This window comes from Dioscorea cayenensis, unplaced genomic scaffold (genome assembly GCF_009730915.1).
Source record: "Dioscorea cayenensis subsp. rotundata cultivar TDr96_F1 unplaced genomic scaffold, TDr96_F1_v2_PseudoChromosome.rev07_lg8_w22 25.fasta BLBR01000440.1, whole genome shotgun sequence".
Classification (NCBI taxonomy): Eukaryota; Viridiplantae; Streptophyta; class Magnoliopsida; order Dioscoreales; family Dioscoreaceae; genus Dioscorea; species Dioscorea cayenensis.
Genome location: NW_024086831.1, coordinates 12,496 through 26,029, shown reverse-complemented (window position 1 = coordinate 26,029; position 13,534 = coordinate 12,496). Strand labels below are relative to the sequence as shown.

At 39.0% G+C, this 13,534-nt stretch overlaps 2 protein-coding genes across 2 annotated transcripts; both read right to left on the bottom strand.

Moving 5' to 3' along the window:
- Positions 1 to 7: 7 nt before the first annotated feature.
- LOC120254415 (glutamate receptor 2.2-like) lies at positions 8 to 4,059 on the bottom strand (the record flags this gene model as incomplete). Its single annotated transcript, XM_039262531.1, has 5 exons — positions 3,702 to 4,059; positions 1,100 to 2,403; positions 703 to 1,015; positions 223 to 629; positions 8 to 146 (listed from the first exon to the last, which is right to left on the bottom strand). Coding segments are annotated over exons 1-5 (2,455 nt in total), but the record flags the coding sequence as incomplete, so codon positions are not given.
- Positions 4,060 to 7,742: 3,683 nt separating this feature from the next.
- LOC120254413 lies at positions 7,743 to 13,268 on the bottom strand. The gene is made up of 4 exons (XM_039262530.1): positions 13,036 to 13,268; positions 11,450 to 12,786; positions 8,857 to 9,097; positions 7,743 to 8,598 (listed from the first exon to the last, which is right to left on the bottom strand). Exons 1-4 carry the CDS (start codon positions 13,266 to 13,268, stop codon positions 7,743 to 7,745), a joined length of 2,667 nt encoding a protein of 888 aa, XP_039118464.1.
- Between the last annotated feature and the right edge of the window lie 266 nt (positions 13,269 to 13,534).

Below are 13,534 nucleotides of genomic sequence, written 5' to 3'. Positions count from 1 at the left end.
GATGAACTGAGTTTACTGCTGTCACTTGGGCAACTTGTCATGTCTCCAAACCATTTCCTCTCAATCGCCACCATCATATCACTCTCTGTCACACTGAGTATCGCCCTGGAAACGTCTCGTGATATAGGTGAGCCCAAAGGAAAAACCTGCATGAGATTTGAAGCACATTATCACAAAGAGTTTGCAAGGTGTTTGCTCTTTGGAACAGGAGAAAGAACTTACAAAGCCAAATCCGTCGGTCTTGTAAGTTTTTCCAGCCATGGTGAAGTTAGTGCAGTACTTTGAGAGAAAGAGCTTAAGATAAGGAATTTCATCGAAAATTGCCGCAACTCCTCCATTCGCGCTGCCTTTGATGAGTGCTTCCTTGTACTCTTCCCGGGTGCTGTAATTCATCATCTGATGATCTTTAAAGCCTATTCTCTTAAGAATATCTACAACAAAGGATCCATCCTGATAACCAATATGCTCTCCATTCTTCAAGATCTCAGTCAAATCGGTGACTGTTGGTTGGAGCTGCTGCACGGTGAGCATAGATGTCAGGCTTGCCGTGTATGAAGATGTGAGGATCAAGACAACAAACACCCATATCACCACCACTACCCTTGACAGATTGCTCTGCAACCTTTCTCCTGCAGACAACAAATCACCACATGAAATCAGAAACTGTTATCTTTTGTTGACAAGTGTATATTGATACTCAACTGTGAGCAAAGACAAGCGTGGAAAAGGCGAAGTAGAAGATTATTCCGAGCTGCTGTGATGGTGGCCCTCGAAACTCCGGGTTGATACGGTGTTCAATCAACCACACTATGCACCCAGTAAAGAAGAAGAAGCTCAGTGTCCCAAGCCAAAGGTTAGTAGTTAATGGCTTCACGAAGATCCACATGTTCCTCCTCTTGTTCTCTTTGACAAGGGCTATCATTGACACACCGGACTCAGTGTATGGAAGTGTGAAATCAATGTAATTTGATCTGTTGGAGATGATGGTCACGTCCCCGACCACCGCATCATATTTCTGTTCAGTGATCATTCAAACATTTCATCAAATACATTCAATTAAGCTTGAATTCAAACTGTTTGTTGATATGCATCTTCTGACCTGCAGAAAAACTTGGAAGACCAGATCAGTGTAATTTTTGCCGGGTTTCTCGAAAGGAAGGTAATCATATGGAACAGCATATGGCAGTGACTGCATGATGGCATCAAACACATCGATGCAGTAGCCGGTAACTGTTGGCCTGTTAGTGGTATTATCATGTACCACTTTCACGAACTCATTGAACCCCTTCTTCACAGGTACTCCGATCTTCAGCCTCTTTCCGTTTGTCGGTATTTCCCATCCCTTTGACACTGTGATAGTATCCCCAGGCCATATTATAGTCTTCAGATTTGCCGGTGAAGTTGAGTTGAATTGCTTAGAGATTTTAAACTCCGGTGTCCAGAAGGCAATCTGTCTCGCCCCTTTGCCGATGACATTCACAATTTCAAACACCGACGATTGTTGCTGACCATTGACAAGGTGAAATTCACCGTTGAGACCTCTGAATCTTGTGCTCAAGAGAGCTTCAAGAAGCTCAGGGCCATTTTGTGAGATGCCGAGGTTTCCCAAGTCTGTAGAGTTATCACCTCCAGGCAGCTTTCGGAAGCTAGAGTTTGAAACTCTGGCTTTCTCCGTCGCCATTGCTAATGCCCACACAGTGTCATAAGCCCATAACTCGAACACACTGGGATCTGCTGGCTTGCTGCTTGGATTCTCTTGCCGGAATCTTGCCTTCCACCGCGTTGTGAAATTAGCTATCGTTTGCGACCTGGGCACATATGACCTCACGGCCACCACACCTTGCATTGCATCGATGCTTCTTGGATCCAAGGAATCAATCATGTTGCCAATTCCATCAGTCATGATCCAGACATATCCTTCTTCCATCAATCCAATCTCTTTTGCCTTCAAGAAAAGGCGGGAAGTGAGGGATGAGCGCATGTGGACGACGAACACTCTTGTTTGCATAGTCATGAGCTTGTAGAGTTCCTCATTTAGCTGATCGTCATTCACTGATGGAGAGATAACACTCCGATATGGAACTCGGGCAACGATTTCTTGAAAGGCATCGACAAGGTAGAGGATGATGCCAGAACCATACTCAGTGTTCTCATATACCAATACGACTTCTCGCCAATTGAAGGACTTAACCAAGGAGGAGATGGCACCTACCTGAGATGAGTCATTGACGGTGGTGCGGACGAAATAGGGAGTATTTTCCGGTGATATGGAGGGGCTCGTCACAGAGAAGGAGACAATCGGGACTTGGATTTCATTGCCGAGATCGGTGATGAACACTGCTTGAGGTGATGTTAAGGGGCCTAGGATCACTTGAACTTGAAAGTTCTTCAAGAGGTCCAGAGCTGCAAACAATGGAGGGAAGAATGAAATGTCAACTAACTTAACTGTCATTATCTATCATCCCTGATTGCTTTAGTTTGACCAAGTTAAAACATTGAAAAGTCAAAACTTTAAGTATTTCTTGCTGAAGAGAATAACTTTGACATTGACGTTCAATGGAGCTGAGCTGAGCCTTGAAGTGTTTGAGCTCAACTCGACAAAATTAGTTATAGGTTTGAATTCAGCTTGAGCTTGATTTGAGCCCAAACTTATAAGCTTGAGTTTGGCTCAAAATAGTAAAATTAAATTTGAACTTGGTTTGGTTCGGCTCAAGCTCAGCTTGAAAGAAACTCATTTATAATAAAATTATTTAAAAAAATAATAAATCATAATAACTATTGTTAATAAATTGTTTTTACTATATGAATCCATTCATATTAAAAAAAAAAAATACATATTTAGCAAGCTTGTTTAGTAGGTTTGCGACTAATAGATTCATTATGAAGCTTGTTTAACATAGGCCTGCTAGCAAGCTCATTTAATAGGCTCGTGACTCGTGAGCCTTAACGAGCCGAGCCCGTGGCTTGAGCTCGGCTCATTTACTCAATGAATAAGCTTTTTCTGAGCCGGGCTCCCAGTAGCGTGCAAGGAACTTGGTTCATTTACCTACCTAAATTGAGAGCAAGTTTTAATGTCTTTTTGTGATGCATTTAATGAGTCCTTGTGAAGTTTTTCTTCCAAAATTTGTCTTTGTTCAGTGAAAGATGAAGACGAAGTCTGCAAGACATATTTTCCAAATAAAATAGCAAGCTGAAACTCTGACCAGAAATAAGTTTTTTTTTTTCTCTCTTTTATTGCTAACAATTAATAATTTGCCTCTCGTCATGCATGATCTTGATAAAATCATTGTTTTAATTCCTAAATAAAAGAACTGAAATAAGCTTGCAGTACTAATAGCACCTAACAAAGAAACAAGCTTTCATTCACATAAAAAAGGAATTAATATATACACACATACATACATATATATATATATATATATATATATATATATAAGAATGCCCAATGGTATGACATCAAAGTGTAAGGGAGAGGTCATGGGTTCAAATCTCTTCACCAACAGTACTGTCCCTGTACTGTTCATACACTGTTCGCCCGGGATTCCTATACTATTCTCATACTGTACATATACTGTACATCCGAGTTTTAGTACTGTTTAGTACTGTTTATATTCATAAAAAAAGGACGCTTGTCGTCTATTATTCAAAAAAAAATATATATATATATAAGAATAAGATAGGTAGAAGAAGAAGAAGCTCACCGGCGGAGGCAGCGTGGATGATATTTTGTTTGGAGTCCCTTGAATGAATGAGAAGCCTTGTTTTGTAGGAAGGATGAGAGGCATAGAAATCATCAAGTGCCATGGAAATGCTTGCATGGCTTCTCTTCCCAGCTAGACTTTCAAGATCAAGAACCAAACCAACATGTACTATTGTAGTGTTTTGTGCCATCCCAAGTGAAGGTAGTGGTACTCCACCACCATGCTTGTTAAATGAGCAACAGATGAAGGAGAAGGAGGAAAAGAACAAAAGAAAGAAGTGATAATTAGGCATCTTTATTTCTTCAACTAACCCAGCTCTTGAGTTGAAAGCCTTCTTTTCAAGATCTGAAGTACAACACGTTCGCTTCAAACTTGTGCCTTTTTGTGTTTTGGTGGGTTTGTAAATATATATAGAGGGAGAGAGATGGATGGGTTTGGTTGTGTGTGTGTGTGTGTGTGTGTGTGTGTGTGTGTGTGTGTGAGAGAGAGAGAGAGAGAGAGAGAGAGAGAGAGAGAGAGAGATTTGACCGTTTCAAGGTCATAGATACTTTGGTTGTCTCTTAAAAAGGAATTGACCTAGGACCAATGTACAGTGTGATCACAAATATTAAGATTTATAATAACTTTGTTCCTCCCCACTTGGAGTTGAGCATTCTCCAACCCAAAATTCTATATTTGGCGATTCAATACATAAAAATACACTACTACAGTAAAAAATTCTCCAACCATCATCTCTATTTTTAACTCTAAAATAGAATATTCTAAAAATATTTTTCTCACTTCACACTTTTATATTCATACTAGTAATAAATTTAATCATCTTTAATTTTTTCACTTTTAACCATTGAATTTAAATATTATATTATTTTAAAATATAAATTTTATTTTTTATTAATTGAAAAATACAAACTTAAATTATAAATTATTTAATTTAATTAAAATATAAATTATATAAAAAAATAAAAAATAAATAAATAAAAGATAAAAAATAAACTGAAAATTAAAACTAAAAAACCAAAAAAAATAAAAAAAAAGATAAATAATAAACTGAAAATTAAAACAAAAAAATCAAAAAGGATAAAAAAATAAATAATAATCTAAAAAATAAAAAAATAATTAACAAAAAATTAAAACTGAAAAACCGAAAAAGATAAAAATAAATAAATGAAAAAAACAAAAAATAAAACTGAAAATAAAAACAAAACAAAAAATAAAACTGAAAAAAAAGAGAAAAAAAAATCAAAATGAAAACTGAAAAAAATAAAAAAATAATTTAAAAAAAGAAATAGCGCTGTTACAATGGTGCGCTACATGTTGCGCACCACTGTAGCATTCCGCAAATATGGCGCAGGATTTGGCGCCGGATTGGACCAAATCCTGCGCCAATTTTGCTAAGAAACTCTATATTAAAGCCTGGGTTGGAGTTGCTCTAGGCCGGAATATTGAATGGTTATTTATATTTATTATATATATATATATATATTTTTGACATTAACTTTTGGAATTAAGGTTTCAAAGTGAAAGGTATAATGTCATCTAAATTATTTTTTGATGAAATACTAACAAATAAGAGATATATATAAATATGAAGTAAATATCACGGAGACCACTCAGAGGATCAAGCGCTCCCTCAATTTCCTGGGCACTAGACCCACTGATTTTCATCGGCGATTCGGTGCACACTGCTGATCAGGAGTAGTCCTCCTATCCTTATTGCTGGGCAGGCCTGTGTCTCCAGACGGTTGACTTCGCCGTCCCAGCTTATCTCATTTTATCTTTCTTCCTGTCTTGATTTTGCTCACTGTTTTCCTCATCCCTGGTGAGGATTTCAGTTTGTTATTTTATTTTAGACTTTTCTTGTTCGCGACCTTTTCTACTGTACTCCTCTGTTTCCTTCTTTTTAATAAATTAGTGGTTTATCCACTTTATTCAAAAAAAAAAAATCTCAAATGTTTATATTTTCATTTTATGTGAGTCAAAGTTTGAACCCATTTCATTAGTAGAATATGAATATATTATACAAATAATCTAATGGCAACAGATCAAGAGGTCTTTGATAACTTCTTCTAAATTTATAAGAGTTTAATTAAATATAATACAATTGATATTTTATCATCAATAGAATATCTCTAGCTGAACATCATTGCGGGTGAAATCTACTATTCAAATAAGAAGAAATTTCATGTTATTATTATGGAAATTTCCCTACATTGAGGTAAGCTTAATTCAATATCAAATATTCCTGTGTTGAAGCGAATTCATGGTTGTCATATTAGGGTTTTGTGACTTTTGTCCATTTGTATAGATGCATACATGAAACTAACTGGAAAAAATTATAAATCATAACTTATTTATTTATTTTTGAGAAAAGGCGATGAGCACCGTAATCCGGGACTTGACATGTGGGAGCAAAGCTCAACGCCGACCCACGTGCCCTCACCTTGCGCAGGCTATGAGGTTTGATCCCGGGTCCTCCCTGAAATGAACACCTAACTCAAAGAACCCGATGTCAATTGACCCAAAGGCCGTTGGCAATCATAACCACTTCATGACTAGTTCAATTTCTTATAAAATATATAATATAGTACTGGATGGCCGCCCCCAGGCCCACATGACACGTGGACCAATCGCATGCCGTCATTCAAATAAAAGTTCCCGCCAACCGTGGAGAACCCGAGGCGGAGTGTGGCGCATGGGTCCCCCTATCCACTCATCCGTCACTTCATCATGCTGCTGTCACGTGGCTCTGATCCGCATTGCCGATGCTCTCACCGCATCGACGGCCACGTGTCTACATCTCAACCGTCTGTGATGCTCTCCCGGTCGCTCCCCCGGGTCGGTGAACAGATTGGATCCCTAACACAAACAAAAACAATACAGACCGATAGCTTCCGAGAGACAAAAAAAACACAGTAAACATGTGACATATATAAATCGTTGGACTCTAACACATAAGTATGTATACAATGGCGTATATTAATGCAACCACCGGTTATAGGAGCCGGTACAGTTACAATGACAGGTATGGAAACTACTACAGCCGACGTCGTTATCAATATAAACATGGAAACTCTTATCCATCACTAGATTACGGCTGGAATAAACGAAGTAACAACCGGAAAGGGCAAAGACCGAAAAGGAAACTCAAATATGTCAGTGAAGAAACAACATATGGACCAGTTGGCATCAATGCAGGTACAATGGCATCAACGTACATAACATTACCTTCCGCCGGAACAGGGGACAATGATCGAGATAGAAGCTATATTCTATTGAAATCACTCTACCTGACAGGTTCAGTGAAAGTGTCGAATTTACCAGAAACGGATACGATGCTCGAAGATGTGAAACCACTTACATCTATGCAAGAAGTAATCGGACTATTTGTTGTTCAGGATAGGAGACCACACCCGAGTATTTCAAGTCTTCTCAACATACAAAGCAGATGCAATAATTAAGACAGATTTACGCTCGCGCTACGTTATGTTGATGAAAAAAAAATTATCATTAATGAGTTAGGTTCGACATATATAGAAGATATAAAGAAATACGTCAAAATGTCAACCCGTTATCCTGTGTGGAGTGCATTCCGAGATGAAGACGGTGAACACTCCGGAAAATATTCAAATACGATTAAAAATGCATTACTAATGTATATAACATGGGATAGCACAATAAGGAGCTGTCTCGAAGTAGGACTGAACATCCGGCTTGGTTTTATGTAATGGAAAACTTATTCAATAAATAAATATGTGAGACCCTTAATTATTAAATATGCTCTCCGTTGTTGTCCCGTAAATATATAATAAAGAAAATAAAAATACCCGCATACCCGCATATCCAATTACCATTAAGTTAATTAACATTGAAAACCATAACTATAGAAAATATATGCGCCTACTCAATTAACATTAAAAACATATATATTATTCAAACATGGCCGTGCAGCGCGATACATAGTTATACAAACATTGGAAGCAAAATACATATTTAGACTTAACATTATATATATTATATATCATGTATATAATTTAAAATACATCATATTTGTTTTGATTGAAGCGGCAAGGTATTTCCATTCCATAGTACTGCTATAGCTTCAGAGATAGATTTTCCAATAATAACACCAAGATCATCTGGACCCATTGAAATACTTGCACGTCCGGCAGAAGAACTTGAACATCCGACCTCTGAAATAGATAGCCCAACATCAATAACCTCTGTGACCGTTGGCCCATTCCCAGAAAGGCCATGTTCCATGACCATTGTTGAGACCTTGTCAAGGTATGATTCACCAGGTAAAAGCAAGAAACGATCAAAAGTCGGAAGAGTTGATGTACTTCGACAAATGGCTCTAGAAACAGGGGCCTTAGCAACATGTTTAAAATCAATATCATCCATGGTGAAAGACGGGGAATGAATCTTCACGGACGGACCTCGATATAGGATATTATTTGATTTCTTAGCAGCAGCTAGTTTTAATAATCCCTTGAATTTTGTGAAATGTGATCCTACCTTGACATTTGAATCAAGTACGTAATAGAAAGCTTTCAAAGGTATAGGATCATGGACAGAGAAATAAGAGCTCGAATAATAATTAAGATCAATCTGACATGCTATTGGAAAGCAATACTCAGCCTGCAATGTATGCCCTATATCCACCCGCTCATCATGGATCTCTACGACCACTAAACCGGTTGCATTGAATGGGACCTGCGGATTATATTCTATTCGGCAATGATCAACTTGCAAACTATGCCCTTGAACCTTAGCCCAAGCCAATTCGGAAAAACTAGGGAAAACAAGATTAATTGGAGTGAGATCGGTTGTTAACCTATACTCCGAACGCCAATAAACAGAGAGAAGGATCATATTTTTAGGGAAGAGCTCCACAGAGCTAATTTTATTAGAATAAACAGAAATTACAAAGGTTCAGAAATTACAAACCAAAGAACAAACAAGAAACAAAAACAAAACAAGAAAAAGCAAAAACAAAAGAGAAACACATAAGGGACAAGCAACTATAAAGAGAAACCATGAGAGGTAAATGATTTCATAATCCATTTGGGGAGATCACGCCCAACCAAGAAAAAGTGTAATAAGATGAAGGTTATACGCATGAGATGCCACCAAGAGCCGGACCCAACCAAATCACGAGGCACGAGTGATGAGTTGAGGAGAGCCAGCCGTCAAGAGAAGATCATTGGCCGAATTGATCTGATGTCGATGCCGCCATGAGCAAGTAGTATCAGTAGTATGTAACGCATGGAGAACATCCAGATTGGAGACAAAAATGTATTGGATTGTGTACATGCCAGAAGCAGCAAATTGGAGAGCATGTAACAAAGCAGTGAGCTCCGCAGCCAAACAATTGGACGAGGAAGATGGACAAGAACCTGAAAAAATGACATTACATTGACTTGAAACACGAAAAAAACCCAGACATTATAAACCTGAGGATTTGAGCCAGGAGAAGTGGCTAAGAAGAGAAATAGGCCATTAGCAGCCGAGAAATTACTCAACAGCAGCCCCTGCCCAGAAAATTTAATATGAGAATGAAAAAAGGTTTTAGCAAAACAAAGAGCGATGTGAGCAGTTCTCGAGCATTAGAACAGTTATTCGAAATATCGGATGACAATGAGCTTTCCAAATATGTCGAGCAACAGTGACGAATCACGATTTAACAAAACCATTACACCCGAGTCTGTAAGCCAAAACCCATCAGAGAAGCCACCAACAAAATTAATACAATGACCAATAAGCATCTCAGTATGTGCCCAAACACTTTGAGCAAAAGAGCAATTAAGAAAAAGGTGTTCAATGCATTCCAGATGAATCCCACAGAGAGGACAGGGAGATCTAGGGCCAAGATTAATAGAGTATAAAAATTCAAAAGTCGACAGTCAACCTTTAAATAACAGCCAGAGGAAATGTTTGACTCTAGGGGCCGTCCGAATGGACCAAAGCTTCTTCCACCCAATCCAAGGATCAGTAACAAACAGGTTCTTATTTAAAGTATGATAAACATTAGAAGCAGTATTAAGCTTTGGGGCCACGGGATACCACACCCAAAGATTAGGAGAAGTCAAATTGATAGAACCAAGGTTATCCATAATATCATGGGTATTATCCCCAAAAAGAGTTCTTAATTTGCAAAAGTCCCAGGAGGAACCACTGATGAAATCAGACAGGTTAAGATCATGCAAGTTAAGGTTGCAATTGAAAAAACCCGGTTTGAAAGCTAGTGGAACATCCCAACACCAAGGATAAAAAAGAACAGAGGTACAACTTGGGTTTACATTTTTGATCCAGCAATGAGGTTTAAGGACTTTGGCAGAGTTACAAAGACCACGAAAGAAAGCCGAGCAATTAGATGGAATACAATCAGTCCAAAAATTGATTTTACCATATTTGAGATACAAAAGATCAACCCAAAAAGCCTCGCCATGATTGAGATACCTAAAAATATTTTTAGCCATAAGAGAATGTCTAACGATAGAAAGATTGTGAATCGACAGACCCCCCTCAGATTTAAAATCAGTAATAGTATTCCAACCCACAGCGTGGATGCCCTTTCCATCACCACCCGAATGCCAGAAGAAAGTCCTAGCCAATTTAGAAATCTTAGAAAGAACAGTTTTCGGGGAATAGGATAAAGCAGGATAAATAAAAAAACAAGGCATAGAGCGGAAGGGAGGAATTGATCGGGATTAATTTAGCAGCTTTAGAGAGTTTTAAATGACACCAACGTATAGACATACGCCGCACTTTCTCAATCATAGACTGGAAAAGCAGGCGAGAAGGCGCTTGGGAGAGATAATCACACCAAGATACTTACAAGGAAAAAGAGCGGGGGTTGATTTTGAGAATAGAACAAATACTATTCTGAACTCTTTTATTACACCAGGAGGGGAAGTAGACTGCAGATTTGGCAAGGTTTAAGTGTTGCCCAGAGAAATTGCCAAACCAATCTAAGCACCTCAGAATATAACGGGCAGCAGATCTAGAAGCACGGGTGACAATCACAAGATCATCAGCATAAAGTAAATGATTAAAGTTGGAAGGAAGATTGTTATGAAAACCAGGTATGAAATTATGGTTAAGGGCATGATTGAGAAGCATAGTCAAATGTTGAGAGACTAGAATAAATAAATAAGAAGAAATAGGATCACCTTGACGAACTCCCCGAGAGAAAGATATCCAAGGAGAGGGTCTGCCATTGACTAACAGAGAAAAGGAAGTAGAGGAGAGACAAGTTCTAATCCAAGAAATCCAAAGACTAGGAAAGTTCATTCTAGTAAGGGTGATGAGAATTGCACTCCAACTAATGGTATCATAAGCTTTCTCAAAATCAATTTTAATAATCATCCTAGAGTGGTCATTGATCGAATTCTCTATCGAATGCACAACCTCTTGCAAAGTAATAATATTATCAAAAATACAGCGACCCGCAACAAAGCCCGATTGCTCTCGACCAACAAGAGTTGGGAGAACTGTCATAAGCCTGTTAGTGAGAAGCTTAGAGATAATTTTATAACAGACGTTGCAAAGGGAAATCAGGCGAAAATCCGAAACCAAAGTAGGGGCCTCTTTTTTCGGAATGAGAGCGATGAAGGTCTTACCCCAGGAATTAGGCAAAACAGAATTAGTAAAGAAATACTTGATGGCAGAGACAAGCTGATTACCAATATCATTCCAATAAAACTTGTAAAACTCAGCATTGAGGCCATCAGAACCAGGGCTCTTACCAGAAGGAAGATCGAGAACAATGCGATAAATCTCCTCACCAGTAACCTCCCTAATGAGTCTCCTTCCATCGTCATCAGAAATTGAAGGAAGCTCACCCGGGAAAGAGGTAAGAATATTGGGGAAATCACAATCATTGGGAGCATTCCAGAGATTAGAATAATATTGAACAAAAGCATTGTCAATATCTGCATGCTCAAAAACAGTAATGCCATCCAAATTAATAATCTGAGAGATAGCATTAAAATGGGAACGGATACGAAGCGTGTTATGGAAAAAAGCAGTATTACGATCACCATTATCCAACCAAAGGAGATGAGCACGTTGGGCCCAACGCAAAGACACAAGGCGTTGGAGGGAGGCGAACTTGGCATAGAGATCTGACAACTCAGCAAAAACATCAGGATCATTAACATCAGCAAGTTCTAAAGAAGTAATAGAAGCTTCAGTACTATTAATATCAGAATCAAGAGAGCTGAGACCAGTACGCTTCCAAGTATTAATATTAAAACGAGTACGCGAGATATAATGCGAGAAAGCATGCATAGGATTACCATTAGTTGCGCAAGACCAAGCATTCCTAACCGCTTCATGACAACCAATATAATCAAGCCAGTAATTTTCAAATCTAAAAATCTTATGTCTAGAATTATAATGAGAAGAAATCTTAAGAAAAAGAGGAGCATGATCAGAGAGAACTCTAGGAAGGTGCTTAAGAGAGTAAACAGAAAATTTATCCAACCAACAGGAGTTCACAAGCCCACGATCAAGTCTGGCCCAACGACGTGAAGGACCTAACTGATTATTACACCAGGTGAACTCCGGGCCAGAAAAATTAAGATCAAATAAATTATTCAAATCAACAAAATTAAGAAAAAATCTGGATCTACGAGAATAGTAAATATACGAACCACCCTTATGCTCAGATCTGGAGAGAACAACGTTGAAGTCGCCAATAGAAAGCCAAGGAAAATTGAGAGTAGAGATTTTAGAGAGCTCCTGCCAAAGAGAACACTGGGCATGAAGAAGATGGGAGTTATAAACAATTAAAACAATGACACTAGAAACATTATCTAAAGAAATAACAAGATGTAAAGCACGACGAGAGACGGCAATAGGAGTAACTTGGCCAATATTCTTATTCCACAAAGCAATAATACCGCCCGAGTACCCATCAGCAACGATAGCAGCCCAATCCCAGGAATTGGGGACAAGAGACCGGAATCGATCAAGCCGAGAATCATTGGCCTCGGGTTTCAACAAGACACACAGAGAAAAGGTTAAAGCTCGCCTAGTAAAACTAATAACACGAGAAGAGGTCTCTCGAGACGAGATACCTCTACAGTTCCAACAAAGAATATTAAAAGCAATCATAATCAACAAAAACAAGGCTAGGAACTCCCCGAGAACGTAGGGAAAGCAGTAACAACAAGGTTAGGGAACAGGGAACCCTCCCCGATCCATCCTTCCTTTCTTCAGGGTTAACATCCCAGCGTGTATGCCTTTACGGACTAGGGGAACCTCTCCCTTGCCCTCGATTGATCATCGAACTAAAGTCATAGAATCATCAACATCATCCCCCTTAGACATATCATCGTCATCATCGTCTCCATCATCTTCATCATCACCAGAACCCTCCGCATCATTATTGCCACTGCCAGCCAAAGGATTACCAGCAAGAAGCAATGCAGCATACACGCTCATCGCTTTGCGGTGGGAGGAGCACTGAGGCGAGAGCAACGGAGGATCATTAAGGGAGGAATGAACCACTGGAGGAGGGGAGTTGGAAGAAGGAGGGTTTGGAATGGGATCAATCCTCATCGGTAGTGAAGGTATCGAGACAGAGGGATTGACCCAAGGGGGGTAGTGGGCAGAGTATTGGGAAGGGAGAAGATAACACCATCATTAATCACAGCTGTAACCTGAGTGGGATTAGACCATACAGGTCCAACAGCAGAAGGATTGCAGTGAGGGTCTTGGAACTCGGAGTGAGAAGCACGAGACCCTGTCAAGCCACCTCGAGCATTGTTCCTGACACCACCACGCTCCGAAACAGGAGAATGAGAGGACAGGTTCAAGCCAGAAGC